This window comes from Thunnus maccoyii, chromosome 15, assembly GCF_910596095.1.
Source record: "Thunnus maccoyii chromosome 15, fThuMac1.1, whole genome shotgun sequence".
Taxonomy (NCBI): Eukaryota; Metazoa; Chordata; class Actinopteri; order Scombriformes; family Scombridae; genus Thunnus; species Thunnus maccoyii.
The window spans coordinates 9,297,757-9,320,973 of record NC_056547.1 but is presented as its reverse complement, the minus strand read 5'-3'; the positions used below and the strand labels follow the sequence as shown (position 1 = coordinate 9,320,973).

Genomic DNA, 23,217 nt, shown 5'->3' with positions numbered 1-23,217 from the left:
GGAGAATAGATATGTTTCGCACTCTTATGTGGTCTTACTGATTGAATACAACTAATTAATGGTCATCTGGAAAATTCAGTTGCAGAGTCAGAAAGGGAGAGATTTGATGCAAACATGTTGTGTCAGTTTGAATTTGGTGTATCAAATTGGGGCCACTTCCCAGGTTGCTTTTTGTTGCCAGTCCGTCCCCTGGGTCAAAACGTTAGACAGGTTTAAAACAAATCCCCAGTTTAACCTTATTGTCTAAACCACTTATCTTTAAGCTAAAACACGAGTGAACAAAATATATTTTACAATTGTCCATTGCACTGTAAAGCAGCAAGTGTGCACAACAATAGTGAGCATGAATGAACCGGGAAGTAACTAATCTAATCTATTTTTACAATGAGCACTTTCTCTAAGTGCTTTATCATGTGCCATTATCTGTGTTTCTTAACAGTTTTCAGACTTCTGACTGCTTAAAATGAAGCTGTGTCTCCTTGTGCCGCCTCAGAAGAATATTGTATATATCTATGAGTTGTGACTACTCCAACCAAAGTATCTCACAGGAGAAAAAAAGACAGATAATAAAATACAACTAGAGATACAATTTTGTGTTTTCCCATTCGTTATTTTGTGATCCCTAAATTTAGATCCTTCAGTGGGGTCTCCAGGTTGGGATAATGTATAAACTTGGGACCTGTCTGATTACTCATGCTGCTTGCTAGATTGTATTGTATCTCATTGACAACCAGGTATAAGTGAACCAAAACCAAAACTAGGAAAATAAGGTGGGGATATGGTAGATTTAATTTTCTATTTAAAGTGTCAAATATCCAGTCATGTGTGACAGCAACATCAATCATTTGTAGGACTTTAAAAGTATTTAAGAAGGAATTGCCTCAAAAATAAAGCCATTTTGGATATAATTTAGTTAAGCGTCAGTGACAACATACTTATAAACCATTCACAGCCAATGAAGAAAGGATGGGAAGACCAAAACTTCCATTGAGTAAAGTGGCCAAACTAGCTGGGCTGGGTAGAAAGTGGGAGGATCAAGCATCAGGATGGGCTGAGCCTCACCTGCTTTGAAAAGCTGTATCCTTGGCAGAGAGGAGAGCAGAGAGCGGGCCACTATGCTCAGGCCAGATAAAGATGTGCATGTGTGTTGGGGCAAAGTCAAAAGAGACCTGAGAAGGAAGGAGGAAACACAATAAAGGAATGAGAGAGTGCTACACAATCTGCGGTTGACCTGAGCACTGAGTCAACAGCTCTGTGTAATAGCTGCCTAAGAATTTCTGTAGTAATTTTTCCAATCATGGCAGCTATGTGGCGATTTGCACTTTTTCTTAGCGTGTTGCTGATGGTGTCCAGAGGGTCAAGCCTGGCTGTCGAGGCCAACTCCAGAAGCTCAGACCATGGCCATCCAGCCACCCCGAGCTCAGACACAAGCCACGGGGACGGGCATGGTTCGGTCCATAACTCGAGTGGAAGCCATGATTCGAGCGGAGGCCATGATTCGAGCCATGGAGACAGTGGCCATGACGGCCACGGAGGAGGGCCCATCACCACCTTACCTATTGTGAGCTGGAAGTGGCACCATGTCACCACCCCATACCTGGTGGCTGTTTGGATCCTGGTCTGCTGGCTGTGCAAACTCAGTGAGTCCTACCAACCACAGAGGGTTCATTTTTCCAGGCTACATTAAATACAGCTCAGCAAATACAGCAAATAGCAAATACAGTTTAGTTTTTCATGTTTGTGAGAAACTCGTTGAAGTGGTGTAATTAGAGGTAACATTTGATGGTGATTAAGATATTTTGTCAATGAGTAGAGTGCTGAGCTAACACATCCAAGGTAAGGGTTGGTGATATGTACTTCTGTAAGAAGTATTTTGGATCCTTTACTTACGTTAAAGTACCAATATCACAATGTTATCAATTATCAGAGTCCTGCATACAATGTTATTGACGTAAAAGTACAGAAATATGAGTAAAAAATACTCAAGTAAGAAATGTACTTGTTAGGCAGAATGTTAAATGATTTTATACAGTATATATTCTTATATTTTTATTATATTAATGTCTAAGCAGTATTTTAATGTTGTGGCTGGTCAATGCAGAGCTAATTTTTGCTAATTTTACACCGGAGTGTAGTTTCATCAACAATAGACAATATCATACACTCAGTCGCCAGTTTATTAGTTACTGTACACTGTACTAAAATGAAAGCGGTGTAATACAACAACACTGCAATAAATCCTACCTCTATCAATGTTGCATTGTTCAGCTTCTAGTGAGGCAATGATTCATCTTTATGGTCATTTTGGGGGCTGCAGTTTATGATGCTGCTGAATTTCTATTGCATGTTTCTAACATTTTGTTTACCCCAGCTATATCACTGTTTTCCTCTAAAAAATTGAGTAATGAAGTAATATAAAATGGAAATACAAAATATTCAAATTAAAATATACAAATAACATCCCTCAACTTGTACAGTACTTATGTAAATGTACTTCATTACTTTCACCACTAGTGATATGTGTAAAATTGAAATGTATATGGTGATAGGGATACGGTGAACTTTATGGACATTCAATCAAGATAAAACAACAAAATGCAAATATCTGTTGATTCAATTAATAAAATACACTCGACAAATCAAGGTATTTTACTACCTTGATGCAAAATCCTGTAAATCCAATGTTGCCATAAAGCAGCATAGCCTGCAATGCTCTAAAACAACCAGATATTAAAGGAAATAGCGGCCTAAGTGTATAGAAAAATGCAGTGTATTGCCATATTGCCTATCACCTTATTTCATGGTTTTAATGGGCCACTGGGTCTGTAAAATCCTATATGTATCCATTCGTGGTACTGTCCTAAACTCAATAGCATGCTACATGTTCTAAAATGTCTTTTAAATGGCTTTTTCTGGTTTTCTGTGATTTATATACTGTAATGACGTCATATATCTATGTTAAACATGGTCAAAACTCCAAAACTTGAGGTTAACAATGTAGAAATGTAAGTCAAAAGTCAGGGCTTCAACTTGCTCTGAATGCTTCGTGTGCGATGGTTTTCTTCTACCTTACTGCATATCTATAAACAGCGTATCCTTGGTCGCTGAGGTTGTTACTAAGGTTTTCCAAGTGTTGTACTGATGTATTCAAGAAGTTGTCATTTTGAGTAAAGAATGCAAAAGAAGTAGTGTTTTGTGGGATGTGATCACCGATTTTACAACCTTATATTTAAAGAGACTGAAACACATCAGCCCAATAAAGTATTACTGGTATTACATAAACAAAAACACAAACAATATGTGCGCCCTATGAGCATAGAAGAGCAGACAATGACATCAATTGTCTTCATATCTTATTACCTTTTTTTTTTTTTTTCCAGATTTACAATGCTTGCTTTCTTTCATTCTCCACAGTGCAGTAATGTCTCTCTGCCTGGTTCTAAATGAAGAGCAATGAGCAATAAATGTAGGTTAGGGCTATTAGACTTCCTTTTCAACTATTTCAGTTGGTTAAATATGTATTTCCTCATTTTCTCCTCAGTTACTATATCATATAGGATCAGGTCAGGGACACAGGAACATTTGTAACATTTATTGTCATGTCATGTAGTGTCTGACATTTTCACTTCCTACAGATTGCCTCCTATAATGTCGGTAATGTTGTAATTTAGATGTATTTTATTTGACCTTTCTCAGAATTAAGAACATCAGGCGTATACCTAAAATGTGACTATACAGTGAAATGTATTTTTATCTACATTTGCTTCCAGTCGCTGGGTGAGGTCACAAATGACACATTTCATTGAGAAAAATGTTTCATAGCTGCTTTACTTTACAAACCATAACACAGTAATCTGTAACAGTAGCTACTCTTCCTCCCAGTCTCAAAATAACCTTTATCTGACCTCCCTCTTTCACCATGAAGTTGACCTCTCTTTGTAGCAGCTAAACGTGTGCACAGAGCTGTGGACGTTTTACAATGATTGAAAGGTTTAAGTTAAAGGTCGGCCACTTATTAGCAGGATATATTAGGTCATTAGTTAATAAGGCTGAACAGTCATGTGTGACTGTGAAGCTAAATGTTCTTTTAAAGATGACTTAGAGCGTTTAAGGCACATCAGAAACCAATACGATGTCTATCACACAGGTGCTTTAATTATTCAATAGATCAACATAAACTCTTAGTAGCTCTTAGTAGACATACAGGCTCACACCTGTGTGAGAGCTTACGCATCTAATCAAACCAGTCCACCTTACCAATGATGGTGGCCAATGCTATTGTGCCTTGTCCTGCTCAAACAGGACAGGACAGTTGGGCAAAGAAAACATTCAGTCATAAGTCATAAACTTCAGTGAATCAGCGTTTAGGGGAATTTAAGACAGTACAGTATGTCGTCAGTCATGCAGTTTGCCTCCTTCAAAAGGTTTAGTGGCCATTTAAAGAATAAGGCTGCCATTATTCTAGATTTTTCTTATAAATACCAAAACCAACAGTGTGAGTCTGTCTCTTAATATTCTCCATTATCCCTACCCTGCTATGATTGATATTTTTTATAATAACAATATCAAATGAGTGCTCTCATAGCATAATTTTCAGCCACAGCAGCTGTTTTTGTGAAATCCTGCTATTATAGTGTGTTTCACAGTTATATATAGTATATATATACTGTAGGTTAGATAGTAGCCTCACAAGCGGCTGGAAGTCGGCCACAACACAGCCTCTGGAAAGTGACCAATCAGAACAGAGTGGGCTCCTCGGGAGGGGTCCTTTAAGAAAGGGAGCTAAAACGGCCTGTTTCAGACAGAAGCTGAACTGAGGGGCTGCGTAAAAGGCCAGTATAAGATAAATAAAGAGTTTTTTTGAACTGTAAGTCATGCAAAGATATTCCAATGGAGTCCCAGATTATAAATATAGACCTTGAAATGTGCATATGTCCCCTTTAAATTCAAATGCTTTCATTTAACTTGGAAAAATTACACCTTCATTATAATTCAGTAGTAACAAATGGGGGCCTAAAGAGAGCTTGACCTCTGCTGAATATCACGCTATAAGAAGTCTGAGTACCTGTCTTGTCCTGTCTAGATCCGTGATAACTGAACATGGTCAATAGCATTTTGTGTATACACAACAAAAGTAAATGGTTTGCAGCACTGTGGACAATGTAAATGAACAAGCATGCATGTGTATATGTGTGTGTGTGTGTGTGTGTGTATGTGTGTTTGTGTACGACTCCACTGACATAAATATGGGACTGTGGTTGTCCGTATATGATGGAGGAAATGACTCTCTGGATGACCAAACAATGAAATTGGACACAATCAGCTGCTTTTTTTTTCAGTCTACAAGTAGTTACAGTTGAAGGGTCAGTTTTGGCAGCTTCAGTGTTAATCTGTGCTTCGTTTGGTGTAAAACATTACAGCGGTGTGTTTGTATTGTTAGTAACTTGCTAACAATAGAGATTATTAGTGATAACAAAGACATATGTTATTAATGTTTTAGCAGGTGCTTCTGTAGCTACTGACATCTGTCTTTATGATTTTTGCAGAAAGAAATTTTCCCAAAATTTGCAAGTTGGAGAGATTAGAGTATTTCAAGTTAAATCTAAAAAGTGCCATGAAGGTAGAGGTTTAGAAATGTTTCCTTTATTTAAAAGCATAAATTTTCCTCAGATCTTATTTCCTTTTGTCCAGATTTACAACAATTGCTTTCTTTCATTCTCCACAGTGCAGTCATGTTTCGCTTCTAAATGATGAACAATGGACAATAAATAAATTTATTCATCTGTGATGTGCTGTTAAACTTCCTGTTCACCTGTTTTAGTTGGTTTCAATTTAATATGTATTTCCTCAGTTTCTCCTCAGTTACTATATCTTACAGGATCAGGTCAGGGACACAAGAACATTTGTAACATTTCCTGTCATGTCATTTAGTGTCTGACATTTTCACTCCCTAATGTTGGTAATGTTGTAATTTAGGTGTTTTACTCATTTGTCTTTTCTCAGAATAAAAAAACAACAGGTTTATACCTAAAATGTCTATATTTTTAGCTGCATTTGCTTCCAGTCGCTGGGTGAGGTCACAAATGACACGTCATTGACCAAAAATTTTGTCACAGCTGCTTAACTTTACAGACCATAACACAGTGATCTGTAACAGTCGCTACTCTTCCTCCCAGTCTCAAAATAACCTTTATCTGACCTTTCTCTTTCACCATGAAGTTGACCTCTCTTTGTAGCAGCTAAACATGTGGACAGAGCTGTGGACGTTCTACAATGATTGAAAGGTTTAAGTTAACGGCCGGCCACTTATTAGCAGGATATATTAGGTCATTAGTTAATAAGGCTGAACAGGGGGATTCCTGTGTGACTGTGAAGCTAAATGTTCTATTAAAGATGATTTACAGCGTTTAAGGCACATCAGAAACCAATACGATGTCTATCACACAGCTGCTTTAATTATTCAATAGATAAACATAAAGCTCTTAGTAGACATACAGGCTCACACCTGTGTGACAGCTTACGCATCTAATCATCAAACCAGTCCATCTTACCAGTGACGGCAGCCGACACTATTGTGCCTTGTCCTGCTCAAACAGGACGGGACAGTTGGGTAAAAAAAAACATCCAGTTATAAGGCAAAAAACTTCAGTGAATCAGTGTTTAGGAGAATGAAGACAGTACGAACAGAAAGATGTGGAAAGCCGATTTATCAATTCGCTTTGTCTCCAAAGACAAACTAATACTTTCCATCTTCTGTAGTCCTCAACCTCAAGCCCACTGGTTCCTGCTGAGGATGTACATCTTTAAAGTGGCCATTATCAATATTTTTTATAATAACCATGTCGCTCATAGTGATGAACCCATAGAGAATTATCAACGACTCTGCAGCTCCCCACGGCTTTACAGAGCTTTATAGTGAGTCCAGCTCATTGTTTAGCTCTCCGGCTGCAACTTTACTGTTTTGGTTCACTCTCAACGCTCATAGTATCGTTTTCAGCCACAGCAGGCAGCTGTTTTCTGAGAAAAAGCTCTAAAAACCCACTTTACACTACCAGCATCGAACAGCACAGACACAGTTAGCTGTAGACTAGCTGGTGAACATAGTGGAGCATTTAGCAGCTAAAAGAGGGAGTTATTTCCCTCAGGAGTTGGTAGAGAGCAAAAACCAGATCAAGAATGCAAAACTGTGAATGCAAAAAAGGTCCCTGGCTTTTAAAAAGTCTCAGTAATTTCCTAAAACAGCTGGGCACTGTAGTTTTAAGCAGACACGTTACTTAATTAGGAGTACATAGTGGATTTGTTGGGGACTATTTTCAGCTGTGGAATAAGACACATTAGTGCTTTGGTGTGTATTTATGCAGCAGGATGGTGTTTGTGGGACTGACTCAAAATGATGTGGATCACTGATGTGTTTCATAGTTTTTAGACAACGATGGTGCTCTATGGTGCAGAGGAATAAGTTAACTGTATATCAACCTTTCACTACACTATCATACAATACTTGTTTGTGATATTAGTCAACTGTATGGTTGTGGTCTTTTCATGGGATTTGTTGACATTAAAAAAACTGTAGAATATCCCCAGACTTACTTTTAAGATTTTTATAAATGACGGATATTTTATTTTCAAACTAAAGTCCAAAATTTAAGGACTGAACAAAGGAATAAGCTCATTAACTAAATCATAGCTCCATTATAACATAATAGCAGTTAGTTTATTTGAGGGTGTGCTCGAGAACAGCTTTCACATGCCTCTTACGTCAAGACACAGAGAGGCTTTAACTAAGATTGAGTAACGTCAACGTCAATCATTACTAAACACAAAGCTGTGAGATGAAGCAGTGGAAATGTTACTTACTTACACACACACACACACACACACACACACATACACACACACAGGTATCTGTTCAACATCTATCAAATGACCTCTAATCCAATCACTTACTCCCTCACTTCCAAACACACACTCCTACGCACACACACACACACACACACACACACACACACAGATAGGAATTTGTTTAATAAGGATATAACCCTTGACAGTAAAACTTTATTTAAACCCTATTTATAAGTAGTATATAAACATTTAACAAATCATTTACTTTAATGTAGTTATAAGCAGATATAAGTGTAACTGCTCCTTGGAGGCCCTTACTCCCTTACTCCCAGAAACACACACTCCTACACACACCCACACACACACACACACACACACACACACACACACACACACACACACACACACACACACACACACTGAAAATGTGTGATGACATACTTCAGTGGATGCGTTAAAGACCGGAAAGCACAAACAAAGCGATGAGTGGTGAGTGTTTCAAATGTGACTGAATAACTGGAGACCTTTCTTGCACATCCGTTACTCCCCCTCTTCAGTCCTCCAAGTTAAACTCTCACACACACACACACACACACATGCACACACACATAACCTTGGTCATAGAGGAGATACTGTATATATATAAAAGGCTGAGTCCAGGGTTCTGCACACTTCTGATATCACTGCACTGTTGACCACAGACTGTGGGAGGAATGAGGATACAACATCACACACAGACAAAGAAAGATGGAGAACTAGAAGGAAAGAGAAGTGAAGAGATAGTGATAGTAAACAGAGAGTGAGTAAGACAGAGGAAGCAAAACTTCAGCTCACACACAAAAAAAAAACCCAGGAGGGATAAGAAGTGTGACAAACTCTTTTCCTCCTTGACATCTGAGATTAAACAGGCACAAGACGAAGGACGTTTGTTTGGAGTGTGGCTTCTCTTCTCACTCTGTTTCTTTTATTTATATGATCAAATGCGACGCTGTGGACATGCACACCTCTGGCTGCTGGGGTCGGTGTTGCTGATTTGCCTCATCACAGGGGTCACAGGGGTTCAGGGGGACGAGGCGCTAAAGCATCCAGATTCTAGTACCAACCAGAGCGAACGCAGCCATGGCTCCGGCTCCACAGGGATACCCATCGTGACATTTAAGTGGCACCATGTGGATACCGAATATCTGGTTGCATTATGGGTATTGGTGGCTGGCTTGGCTAAATTGGGTATGTAACAAACAATTGAGGATATAGCTCAAGGATGAGTATTGATCATATAAAATGAGAAATAAAATAGCAAAGCAGTCAGTCTTTGTGAGTTATGTCATAGATGTTGCAGACGGAAAAATTCCTCTGTCGAAGAGGATAATGTGGTGCTATTTTTAACGCACCAAATGGGAAATAATTACATTGTTGTCCTGTTATCACTGGGAAAACTCTGGTCTTAGATATATTAGCATACACAGTAATTCTTTTGCAAATGGAAGGAGAACTAAAGCACTGTATGCTTTTCTATTTAAACACGAGAAAGTGCTGTTTTTGGAGAGTTAGGGATTAGTAAATTGCACAGTTGTACGCCTCTAATATGTAACAAACTGTAACTGACTGCAGCCGTGAACAGTCGTCTGTTATCAACACAGCATGCTGTTCCAGAGAACAGAAGAGTTTCTTTCCGTTTTTATGAATGCTTGTACCATATTTGAAATTCCTCAGATTGTCACGACACTTTTTTGAGTCACTTTATGGTTTAATAATTGATCTTAAAAGTTTAGAGTATTAAAAGCAGCAAAACTTGTTCTAAAGTGTAACTGTACTTTGGGTTCCACTCATGCACAAATATAAACACAGCATTGAACTATAACAGACCTTCACTTTAACTTATTCAACTTTTGGATGGAACATCTCAGCACAACAAGAACAATAGTCCAGCCCTGTGGACTCGAACGGTAAATCAACATTTTGAAATGGGTCTATTGCAACGGCTCAGTGGCCTCGATCATTAAATGAATTATAGTGACACTTTGTCAGGCCATTAAGTCAAGTTACCTCAAGCAAAAGTCTCTCTTTAGTTACGCAGAGAGATTTCTCATAAGCACAACCCTGCTGGTTAATGATATGCCCAGAAAAAAAAGTGACACTTTCTCAGCTGAGTGAAACAGTTGATCATTTGTGAATTTTGCAACCTCCCAAAAGTTTCATCCTGAGTCTCAACTCCTTTCTGGGGATGCAGCAACAAAAGCAAACTTTCTCAGCCCCAGAATCCAAAATTAAATTCACGCAGACTTGACCAGAATTGAACCGAGATTATAAATTATACTTGTAGTCTCATTAATAGTCTCAATAAAATTCTTATGATTCTACACTTCCTTGCCCTTGTGGGAGAACCCACTAGAAAAGTCTCACAAATCATTTTATTTTTTGATTTCTCTCCTTCTCTCCCGCTCTCTCTGTATCTTCACAGTCATCGAGGCCAACCACCATGTGACCAGCGTGATCCCGGAGAGCGCCTTGCTCATCTGCTTCGGCTTCATCCTGGGTGGCATAATTTGGGGTGCAGACAAGGTGCAGACCTTCAAACTGACGCCGACTGTGTTCTTCTTCTACCTGCTGCCCCAAATCATCCTGGATGCGGGCTACTTCATGCCAAACAAGCTCTTCTTCAGCAACATGGGGGCCATCCTGGTCTATGCCGTCATCGGGACCTGCTGGAATGCCGCCAGCGTGGGGCTCTCGCTTTGGGGGTGCGCCAAAGGAGGAGCCATGGGTAAGAGAGACATTCATTTTATTTCACTTCAGTAGGCTTCATGTCACCTGGAAGGGGTCAGTATTAAATGGAACATGGCAGGACCCCCTTGTGGCATTTTGAGAGCCTTTTTGTGGGTTTTTCTGTACGTCTGCTTCAAACTGGATGTTTGTAGTGGCTTGTAAGATAGGAAGGCAACAATAAAAAACAAATTGGGATATAAGGCTCCATTAGATTGAGAAATACTTTTATTTAATGGGAGAGATCAAAGTTTTATAGAGTTATAGTGGTTATTAACCTGGTTTACACATGCTGTAAATTGTAGGAAACACCTTTTCTTTGGTGAATCACAGGGAACAAAGAAATCCTCAGCTTTAATAAAAATCTCTTAGTTTGGCTAATCTATATCTCTAAAGAAGTAACAAAAATGACCAAATTTAGCTGTCTAGTAACTCTTCTCTCTTCTGCCACCATGATGATGAAAGCTCGTCATGTATTATGATTATGTGATTGAATGTTTGTTATACAGTCAGACAGACATTTTGGACACATCCTGTCTAAATCTCCTGCCAGGTTGTATCTTCATTAATTGCCTGATTATGTGATTTATAGGAAATGGGTCTTGGCTGATTGGTTGTTTTCTTGTAAATTACCAATAAAGATATAATTTTTATAAAGGAATTTGGCATGTATTGAACACGTGTGGCAAGGTTTAGATCAATAGGTTCATAATACAGAAAATGGCTATTGTATTTATTATTACGTTATGAGTGAGTTTAGACAATCATAAATATTATTTAAAGGTGCAGTGCACAGAATTTAATGTCATCTAGCGGAACGGACTTGGCAGAAATGGAATATAATATTATGTATGTTTTAATAAGTGTATAAGCCCATGAAAATAAGAATCGTTTTCGTTACCTTAGAATGAGCCCTTTATATCTACATAGTGAGCGGGTCCTCTTCTACGGAGGCCGCCATGTTCCACAGCCATGTTTCTACAGTAGCCCAGAACGGACAAACCAAACACTGGCTCTAGAGAGGGCCTTTCACGTTTTTTGCGAGTTTTGTGGCCACCGTAGGTTCTCCTAGATGCTTGGAAAGGGAGGGGGAGGGGTATTCAGTTGGTTGCAATCTGCAAACTCAACACTAGATGACACTAAATCCTACACACCTGTCCTTTAAATTCCCAAACCAGCTTTAATTTTGACAATTGTTTTAGATTGATTCGTAAATGGTTGGACCACTGATCAGAACACTAGCTTTAGTCTAATGAATAACAAGTTAAAGCTAATAGAGAGCCAGTATTGATTAAAAGGCTGTCATGGTATTTATTCGGCAGCTAAAAGATGACAGAGTGTTTAAAGGATGTGCAGCCTTTACAACCCTCAAACCTCTTTCAACTAGCTGCTCAAGTACAGTAAATAAAAGCCAAATTTAAATATATCCTCTGCCCTGTGTGTTGTAGGTGACCTGGACATCGGTCTGCTGCAGTATCTTCTCTTTGGCAGTCTAATTGCCGCTGTGGACCCCGTAGCCGTCATCGCTGTGTTTGAAGAGGTCCATGTCAATGAGGTCCTCTTCATCATGGTGTTTGGAGAGTCGCTGCTTAACGACGGCGTGACAGTGGTTCGTATGCTACTTCACTATGCAAGTGCTGTGTTTAACTTTCCTTGACGTTGCGCAAGAAGTGGAATAGTTTGTGAGTTTGCAGAGACATCTATCACTGGAAAGTACACTTCCAAGACATGAAGTGCAAAGAGTGCAAACATTGTGCACTTCAAAGAAAGGACCTTTATATTGTCACCGTTGCCAAACTTTATCTGAATCAATCAAAGCGCTGTTTGAGTTGGTTTGATTGAACAAGACATATTTCTTATATGCACTATGAATCACATAATTCGGTTCTCTTTATGACTGAAAGTACAATGAGACGTGAAAGGCATGAAAAGATGTTACTTTCACCTTTCCACGCCTTTTGACAATGTTGTACAATACTAGGCTGATTGCAATGTGGCTTATTGAAGAAAGCATTGCGGTATTGTCAAATGAAAACGTGCATAATTTGGGGGATTAAAATGGTGCTTTCGAGTGTACACTGCACACAACATATCTCCCTTTTGTGTGTTAAGAAAAATTATACAAACCTCTGGGTTACAACACTCTTTAAAATCTGTTGGGCAATTTCAATATGTGTGGTGGTTTATCTGAATTCTGAATATCCTAACATCACATACACTGACTCTATCAGCTTTACAGGCCTCATATCAGCATTGCTTCCCAAATCAGCCCTTGGAAGATCAAGAAAAACAAAAACATAGAAGATAAAAGGAATCTAAAAATTAATGGGAGAGGCAGATCAAAGACAGTTTCTTGTACAGGCTGGTTGGAGGAATTCCAAAAATGATAAGGCATTAGGAATTAATAATGTAATACAGATCATAAAAATATAATAATATAGTCCAATAATAGGATTATAATTTGTCTGGTATCAATTCTTTGTATTTTTCTAACTCTAGGAGGTAGATCAAGGTGATAAGCAGGAAGTTATACTCTTTTTTTCTTTGTCTTCTCTTACTTTAGGTGCTCTTCAATGTGTTTGATGCATTTGTGTCTCTAGGAGGACCCCAAATTGATGCTGTGGAGATAATCAAAGGAATAAGTAAGGAGTGTCATTTATTTATTATTGATAATGGACACTGTAACTGTGCATGTCTGGTCTGGCTTAATTACAAAGGTTTGATTCCCCAGAGATACTGTAGGTGTGAAGACATTATGTATTTACAGGAAGATGTTTGGGATAATAGCTCTCTCTTTTTTTTTCACACATTCTGTCTTTCTGTCTCCAGTTTCCTTCTTTGTGGTGGCGTTTGGCGGTTCCCTCCTCGGTTTGGTGTTTGGGATACTTCTCTCTCTTCTGACCAGATGCACTAAAAACATCCAGATCATTGAGCCAGGCTTCATCTTTGTCTTGGGATACCTCTCCTACCTGACTGCGGAGATGCTCTCTCTGTCTGCCATCCTTGCGTGAGTGCTCCATGATAAAAATCTCATCTGTTTTATTATTTTTGTGTTTCATCTTGTATAATATTTATGGGGTTTTATGGATGAAGTCATAGTTTAGTGTTTTTGTACTGTAGGATTGTCTTCTGTGGCATGTCCTGCCAGAAGTACATCAATGCAAACATGGACGAGAAGTCAGTCACCACCGTCAGATATGCCATGAAGGTTTTCGCCAATGGATCAGAAACCATCATCTTTGTGTTCCTTGGCATCTCGGCCATTGACAAAGCAATATGGGTTTGGAACACAGGCTTCATCCTCCTCACGCTCCTCTTCATCTTTGTATACAGGATCATCGGTGAGATTTTGTCTTCAGCTGTCGGTTTTTAGAGCAAACAACACACAGTCTGATGGTAAAGGTCACATTGTGTTTGTGTGCCATGTCCACTTCAGGTGTCTTTTTCCTCACCTGGATTCTCAACAAGTTCAGACTGGTCCCCTTGGAGTTCATAGATCAGGTTATTATGAGCTACGGTGGCCTGCGAGGGGCGGTTGCGTATGGCCTGGCAGTGATGCTGGATGACCACAAGATAAAGGAGAAGAATCTAATGGTCTGCACTACTCTGATTGTAGTGTACTTCACTGTCATCCTTCAGGTAACAGCTTTTCTTTCTTGTTGTTTAGATTAACTTGCCCATTTTCTACTGGACAAACCTGTTGTAAATCTCTCTTGCTTGCAGGGAGTAACAATGAAGCCTCTTGTCACCTGGCTCAAAGTAAAGAGAGCTGCAAAGACTGAGCTCACACTCATAGAGAAAGTGCAGAGTAAGGTAAAAAAAATTTCCCCTTTTTAAAAACAGCCGCAAGAAACATAAACTTCCAGTTTAAAGTCCAGCAATTACAGAATATTTTCTGATGTTTTTCAGTTCTTTGATCACATGCTTGTTGCAATAGAAGATATATCTGGACAAATAGGACACAACTACATGAGAGACAAGTACGTAAACACATCTTTGATGATTCAAGTTGTAAAACCGCCTGACTGTATGTGTTTGAATAAAGCTACAATTATCTCTTCTCTCGCTGTGAAGGTGGAATAACTTTGAGGAGAAATGGATGACAGGGATTTTGATGAAGCCATCTGCGAGGAAGAACCGCGACTATGTCTTCAAAGTCTTCCATAAGCTGAACCTCAAGGATGCCATGAGCTATGTGGCTGAGGTGAGGGTCGCACACAGAGAGGCTGAGGTGTACTGGTAGCACACATTTGTTGTCGTGTTTTTGATTGATGGGCAAAGTGGACATTAAAGGACAAGTATAAGTATATATTGGATGCTGTTGGTAAAGAAATCCTCCGGTCTCGTTGTTGCAGGGTGAACGCAGAGGCTCTCTGGAGTTTGTCCGGAATGAAACGGCATTCATTGACTTCAAGAAAAAGTTTGGTGAGGATATCTCAGAGGTCATGCCTGACATCACGTACGACACGTCAGATGATTATGGTGGAACGTCTGTTATGAGGTGAGCAAACCCTTTTAGCTGGTTTAATCAGAGATAAAATTTGATTAGAAGTATTTATATAAACCTGTCTAGGATGGGCTGGTGGTGAACAAACTCTTCAAGAACAATAATGTATTAAAAACACTCAAATTCCTTTAATTACTTTCAACTAATATCAGCTCTCATGTTTAGATAAATTTATTGAAAACGTATTAACTATCCAGAGCTATAAAACTATTGAACAGATGAGCTGCCTCCATGTGAATGCTCAGACACTGCCCTCTAGTGTTCACACACAGTCATAACACACTTCAAACAAACTGAACTAGTTTAAATGTACTGTACTGTCCTACCATCTAGCTCCCAATCTCTTGCAATTTTTTTTGCCACAAAAGCCTAAATTACACATGAACTAACTGACATGATTTTGTCCCCTGCAGGAGAGACCCTGTGCCATCGGTGAGCTTGGAAATGCACGAGCAGACCATGAACGGTATGAGGGAAACTGAGGACATTAACACTCACCACCTGCTGCAGCAGCATCTGTACAGGGGCAGGAAACAGGTGAGCATGATCCTCTATATGCACTACATTCATAACATTTAAAGCTGAAACCCTGAAACGTATAAGAAATAAGCTTTCTGGATGAATAATGGGTTGTTTTTTTCTTATCAAACATCAGTTCTCCACTTCTCACGCTCCATTTTATTCTCTTCTTCTGTTTGTTTTCTGGTTTATAGCACCGACATAGGTACAGCCGGAGCCACTTTGATGTCAACAAAGATGAAAATGAGGTGCAGGAGATCTTCCAGAGGACCATGAGGAATCGATTGGAGTCCTTCAAGTCCGCAAAGATGGGTGTCGCTCCACCAAAGACGATAAGCAAGCACCCAAAGAAAGACCAACAGCAAAAGGTTGGATAATCCATAACATATATGTAATTTTATGTGTCCATATCACTGAGGATCAAGAACTGTCTACTAACTAACAATCTTATTTTCTGATCACTAAAGTACCTAATTTAAAGAGAAATGTTGCCAACTTTTTTACTATTTTAGTCGGACAAAGTTCTTGTGCAGCTTCTTGTGTTTAGAAAACATTAAAGATATCAGACCTTTTGTTTCTTTGGATGTGTAAAGAATAGAGTTTTGCAGTAAAACATATTCATATTTTTAAAAATAAGGTATTAAAAAAAGTATTGTACCAAAACTATGGTGTTGAAAAATTACCCAGATTCCCAACCCTAATGGTCAAAACTTGACTTGACTGCTCTTCTTACTGCAGATGCCAAATGGAAAATCAATGGATAAAAGTAAAAGCTACCTTTCTGGTGATGAAGGTTTGTATCAGTTTTATATGCCTATTAATACTAGACTTAGTGCTTCATTAAAAAAAAACCTTTATTAAAACTTTTTTTGTGTTTCTAGATTTTGAGTTCTCAGAGGGGGACACCGCCTCCGGCTATGACTCAGCAGGTGGTTCATTCCCCATGAGGGTCACCTACAGAGCAGGAGGTAAAATGAATCCGACACCTTGTCTTCTTATCTTTGACCTCCAAAAACCTGCAAACACTAATTCAGTTTCTGTCTTTCATTCAGCTGGAATCGAGAATCCAGCCTTCATGCTGGACCAGGACCCCATGGCACCGATGCAGATCCCGCCGTGGCTTGCGGAGGCCGAACTCGACAGCAGCACAGTGGCTCCTTCGCAGAGAGCCCAGGTGAGGCTGCCGTGGACGCCCAGCAACCTGCGCCGCCTGGCTCCACTTCGCACCAGCACTCACTCCACGGACTCCTTCATGCTGGCCGACACACCTGCCACACACCAGAGGGGCGACAACGACCAGCTGCCGCCGCCGCCGCCGCCGCCTTCTCACAAAGATGGTGACCACATGTAGCATCCCACCTCCCCACTTCATCTCCCTCTTACATGGCTGCCAAAGACACAGAACACAACCTCAGACTTTGCACCGTCTACTCTCAAAAAATTGACTAGAGAATGTTTTCTTTTCCTTCGTTTAATCTTAATCCTGCTTCCGCACAAAACTTTCACAATCCCATAACCTTTGTGCTGTTGAAACAGCTTCTGTTGTTGCTCTAACTTTACCCTTCACTGAGCAAAGCTAAATGAGAGATCCTGTACGCACAGTGGCAGGTTATTTACCAGAACATGTTGAACATTGTCTTATTTTCTCCTCTGGTTCATAGCAAACTTGTCAAACATTGCAAATGCTCGTCATCCCCTAAAGAGTATCTTATCCCTTAATGTGATACAAGACATTTTCAAGAATGTAGATATGTGTAGATTTGTTGTTTATACAGATGATAAAAAAGGGAAATTATAGCAATATGAAGCATACAGAGTAACATGAAATCAATTCCATCTCTATAATCTGAATTAATTTCTTTTCTGTGTGTTTTTTTCATTTTTCTGAGGACAGAACTTAAGGTGAAACGTTAAACTTGAAGGATAAGACCACTGTAAATGTTGCTTATGTGATGAAGAAATATTTAAATAATATTTATGGACATGTCCACCATCTCAAACAGAAACTATATTTTATGTACCTCCGACAAATAACACTTTAACTGACTGGACATGGTTTTGAACTGTATGTATTTGAATATAGATTTAGAAATTAAAATGAGAAAAATCTTTTGTTTCTGTTGAGTTGATTTTATGTTATGTTAATAGAGAGATGTGGAGCTGGTCAAACTGAAGAAGTTCTTAATTGGTTAACAAGTAGTGACGTGAATGGCCAGTTGGGGTTTGTTAGCTTATTTAGGATGGCATCTGGTTTAATCTTTACCCAACACTGACACACTATGTATTACTTGAAAGCACAAAGGATTATAATTCTACGTGATAGGAATAAATGCAAAACACAGCAGTAAAATAGGTCAGTTTCCTCACATGTAAATTTGGTTCAGTATCATGTAGGCTGATTCTTTTTGTTACAAACTCCTTTCAGAAGAGACCAAGATGATGACTGAGACCATTTCATGTTGTCGTTTTCAGGCTTCTTAAGTTAGATTTATTACACATGAGGTTCCACACAGCTCAAACACATTATGTTACACAGCTAAAATGTACAGAATTAAATTAACTCACAATGAATTAGTAGAAAAACAAAACATTAAAGTCATTAGATACAATCTACAGTTGCACATATTTCATCATAAATAGTCCATTTCGGATGTTTCCAGGTGCTTTGTGACGTAGTCTAATATTATTTTTTCATTTCCAGGATCCTTCAGGTAAAAATGAGATCCATTCAGCATCCTGACGGTGAAATCTCCTGTTGTGATGTCTTTCCAAGCTGTTGATGAAAAAAAAAAAAAATTAATTACATTTAAACAGTGAGATAACTTCAACTGAGTCATTCAGCACACATAGTGATCACATACAGCACTGTACTACAGTAACATAAATTCATACTATGTTTTTAATGCACCTACAGCCACTGACTACTGTCTGATATATATTTTGGGGCAAAATTAGCTTTTTCCATTTTTCACCCTCACTGCAGGCTAGTCTACATAAAGATGGAGGTGATGTGTCTTTGCTCTGAGGTTATTTGTAATGTGCACTGTATGTATTTGGCACTAAATCAATAATTTTTCAACTCCTGAACAATTCATCTAACAAAACTGCAACTTGCAAACTGAATTTGTGGAGGCTACTGTTCTGCTATTTCTATACTGAGCATCCTGAAACCTGTGGCTCTGTCCACTGTGTGTAATAAAGACGGACATCAGACTGACCTTGTAAGTCATGAGGAATATCTTCCTTTCCATCCAGACATGTGACCGGGCAGGAGAGAAACGGACTGTCTGGCTTGTTACACCTGCAGGAAAACATTCGTTCTGAATCACAGAACATTTAAAATGAATGCTTAAATATGAAATAAGTAACAAACAGAGTCGTCAGCCCACTTGAAGTTCTCCACAATGTGCAGGTCGGCCTTCAGGGCAGGAAGGAAGAGCTTCAGTACTTCAGGGTTGGCCAGCAGCTCAGGAGGAGTTCCTCCTATCGAAGTCATCCACTTGAGGAAATCATCATCTGTTAAGCCGCATCTCTTCGGGGCGTTGATTCGTGTCTCTGACTGAAAGACAAAAGACAGAATAGAAATGACTTAACACCAAACTGTTGTCTTCTGTAAAGCGTCTAAACTAGAAACTCTCAATATTCAGGTGTTTTTGTCGGTGCAGCTTCATCAGATCAGATTAGAATCTAATTTGATCAGAGCTTACCCAACAAAACATCTGGTTCCTTCTGTAGAAACTGAGTATAAGTGACCAACAGTGTGCACGATTTCTGCTTTCTTCTCCATTTACAGACTTTTGTTGGTCCTACGCATCTTTTACTCCCACCATCTGATTCTCCTCTCCACTATTGAGATTTTCAAGCAGCATCTTAAAACATACTTCTACTTGTTAGCCTTTAACTGTGACTAACTTAATCCAGCTCAGATATTTTTCCTAAAGTCTCTGTAAGTCTGTCTCTTCTTTCTCTTTTTTTTCTCTGTTGTTTTGTTTTGTCTTCCTCTCTGTGTGCTGGGAAGCACTTTGGATCAACTGTGTTGTGTGTAAAATACTAAATAAATAAAGTTGATTTGATTTACTAAAGACTTAGCTATAACTTCATGACTTTGGATGTAAGAACTTCTTTTTTCTTGTATAAATATAAAAAGTATTTAATGAAGGCTTTGCTGAAATTGTCTGTGAAATTGGATATTTTGTGAATGAATATTTTTTCTTCAAGCAGTATTGGACTAAAGACATAAAAATAGAAGTTAATACTGATCTGCTTTGTCTCTCTAATCAGTCAATTAAATCTCATTAGTTACTTGGTGTTTAATTAATTTAAATAAATAACCATCCATCAGGACACCATGGGAGGATGGAAATTACTTTTAGCTGTGGAGCGTGATGAGAATCATTCCTCTTGCATATTTAAAAACAAAAGTCAGAAAAATGAAAATAGCAGTCTTTATGTAATCACTTACATAAGGAGCAGAAGCACCAGACAGGAAGATGTGAACCGGTTGGAGGTTGTGGAGTCTCTTCAGAGCATCTGCAACAGCGAAGCTCGTAAAGGCGCCAAAACTGAGACGGATCAGAAATATAAAACATTTTAGAAACAAAAAGGAGGCAGTGATGTGTTATCATGACAGACTTTGTGTTACTTACTCACTGTATTATACTTGTATTATCATCATACCTGTGGCCAAACAGAGCAAACGGCTTCTCTTTCAGCAGCGGTAACAAAACACCAACAACCTCATCCACAATCTGCTGCATGTTCTGAAAGAACGGCTCTTTGGCTCGACTCTCCCTGCCTGGAAGTTTGACAGCAAATACTGAAAGTGACAGAAAATGTGTTAAGAGCAAAACATTTCAAGCAGAGTGCAGCAGTATTCAAGCTCCTTTTAAGAAGGGGAACTGAATATCTTTTCTCTGTACATGAAGAAATCTAATTATTTAAAAACATTTATGAAATACTGACTATAAAGTAAACAGGATGGAGTGACAGTGCAATGTTCAGCACTTACACAATATCTTACAGGCCTTTTTTTTTTTTTACCTTCTATGGAGCTGCTGAGGACGTTTCCCCAGCGTGCGTAGTGTATGGACCCTCCACCAGCCCAGGGGAAGCAGATCAGTCTGGCCACAGCATCTGGACTTTTCTTGAAACAGTTGATCACCTTTTCCATCCTGATTTAACACAAGATGAGTAGTTCAAAGACTGTTTAAACATCTAGATGAGCTGCTGCCATGCATGCTCTTACTTCTGTTTAACAATACATGCAAGACAGAGGCTCATCCACCCACATAATTCACCTTAAAGCAAAGGTCATGTTTAAAAAAAAATAGGAATTATAAAAATATGAAGTAACACCTGCTTGTTGCTTGCTGCGGCATCAACTTCTCTTGTGAAAACAGTGATTCCTCATGCTGCTCAGGCAAGTGCACTATTTCCTGATTATGCTCTTCTTTGGTTTATGGATGGAGCTGTTGTAAAGTTACAGCTGGAAACTAGAGACATCTACAGTATGGAGTGAGTATGTCCATGCATACATGCAAACAACTCACAGCAGGTTTACACCGTGTCATTTCTCTGCAGTAAAACTCTTACAATACCTGGACAGACGGGAAAGGGCATGGGAAATTACGAAAGGTGAAACACAACCTACGTACGTCTAATTTCTAACATGACGTAAAAACTTGAGAAAAAAAGTTTGGAGGAAGTGACGTTTTTCTACAGTTGGTATTTCCTGACGGAGTTCCCTCAGCGGAGGCGACAGTCCGTCAAGTTAGACAGAGACAGACACGATAAAACAGGAAACCACTTCATCTTCTTTGTTAAATACATCATAGAAAATTATCTAGAGAGGAAAATTATTAGAAACGGCTAGAACGATAATATTTGTATAGAATATAGAAATCAATTAAGAAAATGGAGTAAAACTGTAGCCGTAAGACCGCTGCTGAAACATTTTTCCTCATGATTTTTTTATGTATTACATCCTGCATACAGCAAACTTTTTCACATCAAAGACCCCTAAACTGACACAGATTAGACCACAGACCCCCATCTGATAAGATTTTTGCTTTTAGATGTTTTATTACAGAAAGTGTATGAAACCAATGACCAAAATAGTCATACATTCTGTCATTGTGTTACTTATGGATGGATTGAAAATCAATTATTCCCCTTTTTGCAGGGGACCCCCTGAAACCCCCTCAAGGACCCCTGGGGGTCCCCAGACCCCACTTTGAGAAGCACTGGCATATAGTAACAAAACTGATTACCAGGGAAACAGCTAGCGTATGAAAAAATACAGTAATTAAAAAACACAAGAAAACAAACAAAACAAAAAAAAAAGATTTTTAAAATCAGTATACTATATATTTATACCATGTTGTTAGTTTTCACTAATTTTTTTTTAACATATCAAATTGTGTTGTGATAGAGAGATCCATGAGAGTGTCCAAAGTTCGATTTTGAGTCGATTTCTTTATGTACCTGAAAATCTCCCTGCTAATAAACCCAGTTGTACAAAGACAGAAAAATTGTTGTCCATCTCACTGCCTCCCTCCTGACTGTTGACTGGTACTGTATATTTATACTATGTAGGTAACACTACTGCATGTTTAATTTATTTTGTATTCATTACTTGACCTATATAACATATACATATATATCTATAGCTACATCTACCAGAACCGCTGCTTCTGCACATATTTTGCACAACTTTTCTATTTTTACAACCCACAAGTTAGAAAATGTAACCTAAGTAATGTAATGTGTATAATGTTTATAACGTATATAAACTGAATTCTTTATTACTCCTAGTTCTTATCTGTTACCTTGTTTCCTGCACTGCTGCTGTAACGTGAATTTCACCCTCTAGGGATCAATTATCACTGGTGTGTGACAGCGAGAGGGGGAGAAACTGTTCCTGTGTCTGTGGTTTTGAAGCACAACTTATTAATTTTACAGCCACACTTCCAGTCCTCTCATCAAACTGAACAGATGTTGTATTCCAAATGTTATACTCATCTTCAAAGTCTCATTCCACTCAAAAATGTGTTCATTCCCACTGTTACTTCACTTGGATGCTTAAGCTTCACCTGCAGAATGATACAATATTTACATATTTATAGATTCTGGATTTTTAATGAGAGAGAAGGAAGATTTTAACATAGTATCTATACTTCTTTGTGAAAAAAAACAAAAACAAACATATCAGACACACATCATGGTTCCAAGCAGAGTATTTTATATGTCTTGATACCTGTCTGCAACAAAACAAACATCTCCTGCGCAACACCTGTTGCCATTAATCCTACTTTATTTTGAAAGAGCGTTGCGGAAGTAGAAACATGCTAATGCTACTAGCTTGCCGTTACTAAGAGAGAGGGCGGCGTAACAGCAGATTTCAGACCGGTTTCTCACCGATACCGAGGAGGACGCCGGCGTAGTGAACCCCACATCTCAGTTTGATAAAGAAGAACACCGAATTGTCACGTTAACCAACCGGGAAAACGAATCCAGTCACTGAACGGGTAAATATTCACGTCAGTTTTGTGTTTCAAGTCGTTAGTTGTCGTCGGCTAAAGCTAACT

General features: G+C 38.9%; 2 protein-coding genes across 4 annotated transcripts in view; one reads left to right on the top strand and one right to left on the bottom strand.

Annotated features, from left to right (window-relative positions):
- LOC121912609 (sodium/hydrogen exchanger 3-like) overlaps positions 1 to 17,740 on the top strand; it is a 31,306-nt gene extending 13,566 nt beyond the window's left edge. Inside the window, exons 3-18 of one of the 3 annotated variants that reach the window (XM_042434840.1) lie at positions 1,333 to 1,640; positions 10,304 to 10,606; positions 12,054 to 12,214; positions 13,169 to 13,247; positions 13,435 to 13,612; positions 13,726 to 13,946; positions 14,042 to 14,244; positions 14,329 to 14,418; positions 14,515 to 14,585; positions 14,680 to 14,809; positions 14,961 to 15,106; positions 15,526 to 15,649; positions 15,826 to 15,999; positions 16,370 to 16,424; positions 16,513 to 16,599; positions 16,684 to 17,740. In XM_042434840.1, coding sequence (XP_042290774.1) covers positions 1,343 to 1,640; positions 10,304 to 10,606; positions 12,054 to 12,214; positions 13,169 to 13,247; positions 13,435 to 13,612; positions 13,726 to 13,946; positions 14,042 to 14,244; positions 14,329 to 14,418; positions 14,515 to 14,585; positions 14,680 to 14,809; positions 14,961 to 15,106; positions 15,526 to 15,649; positions 15,826 to 15,999; positions 16,370 to 16,424; positions 16,513 to 16,599; positions 16,684 to 16,982 — 2,619 coding nt within the window. In that variant the 5' untranslated portion in view covers positions 1,333 to 1,342 and the 3' untranslated portion in view covers positions 16,983 to 17,740. Of the gene's footprint in view, positions 1 to 559; positions 1,641 to 8,541; positions 9,070 to 10,303; positions 10,607 to 12,053; positions 12,215 to 13,168; positions 13,248 to 13,434; positions 13,613 to 13,725; positions 13,947 to 14,041; positions 14,245 to 14,328; positions 14,419 to 14,514; positions 14,586 to 14,679; positions 14,810 to 14,960; positions 15,107 to 15,525; positions 15,650 to 15,825; positions 16,000 to 16,369; positions 16,425 to 16,512; positions 16,600 to 16,683 lie in introns of those variants that run through there. The other 2 variants (XM_042434838.1, XM_042434841.1) reach the window with 2 other exon arrangements.
- Positions 17,741 to 18,090: 350 nt separating this feature from the next.
- olah (oleoyl-ACP hydrolase) lies at positions 18,091 to 21,295 on the bottom strand. Its single transcript, XM_042434843.1, has 7 exons — positions 20,987 to 21,295; positions 20,672 to 20,802; positions 20,309 to 20,447; positions 20,094 to 20,193; positions 19,021 to 19,190; positions 18,850 to 18,932; positions 18,091 to 18,404 (listed from the first exon to the last, which is right to left on the bottom strand). Exons 1-7 carry the CDS (start codon positions 21,007 to 21,009, stop codon positions 18,262 to 18,264), a joined length of 789 nt encoding a protein of 262 aa, XP_042290777.1. The 5' UTR covers positions 21,010 to 21,295; the 3' UTR covers positions 18,091 to 18,261.
- Between the last annotated feature and the right edge of the window lie 1,922 nt (positions 21,296 to 23,217).

Coding starts and splice junctions, on each gene's coding strand:
- olah (XM_042434843.1), bottom strand. CDS start 21,009: ATGCCGCAGCAAGCAACAAGCAG. Junction 20,803..20,986: donor CCGCAGCAAGCAACAAGCAG/GTGTTACTTCAT, acceptor GTGTTAAATCAG/GATGGAAAAGGTGATCAACT. Junction 18,405..18,849: donor TATTCCTCATGACTTACAAG/GTCAGTCTGATG, acceptor TTTCATCAACAG/CTTGGAAAGACATCACAACA.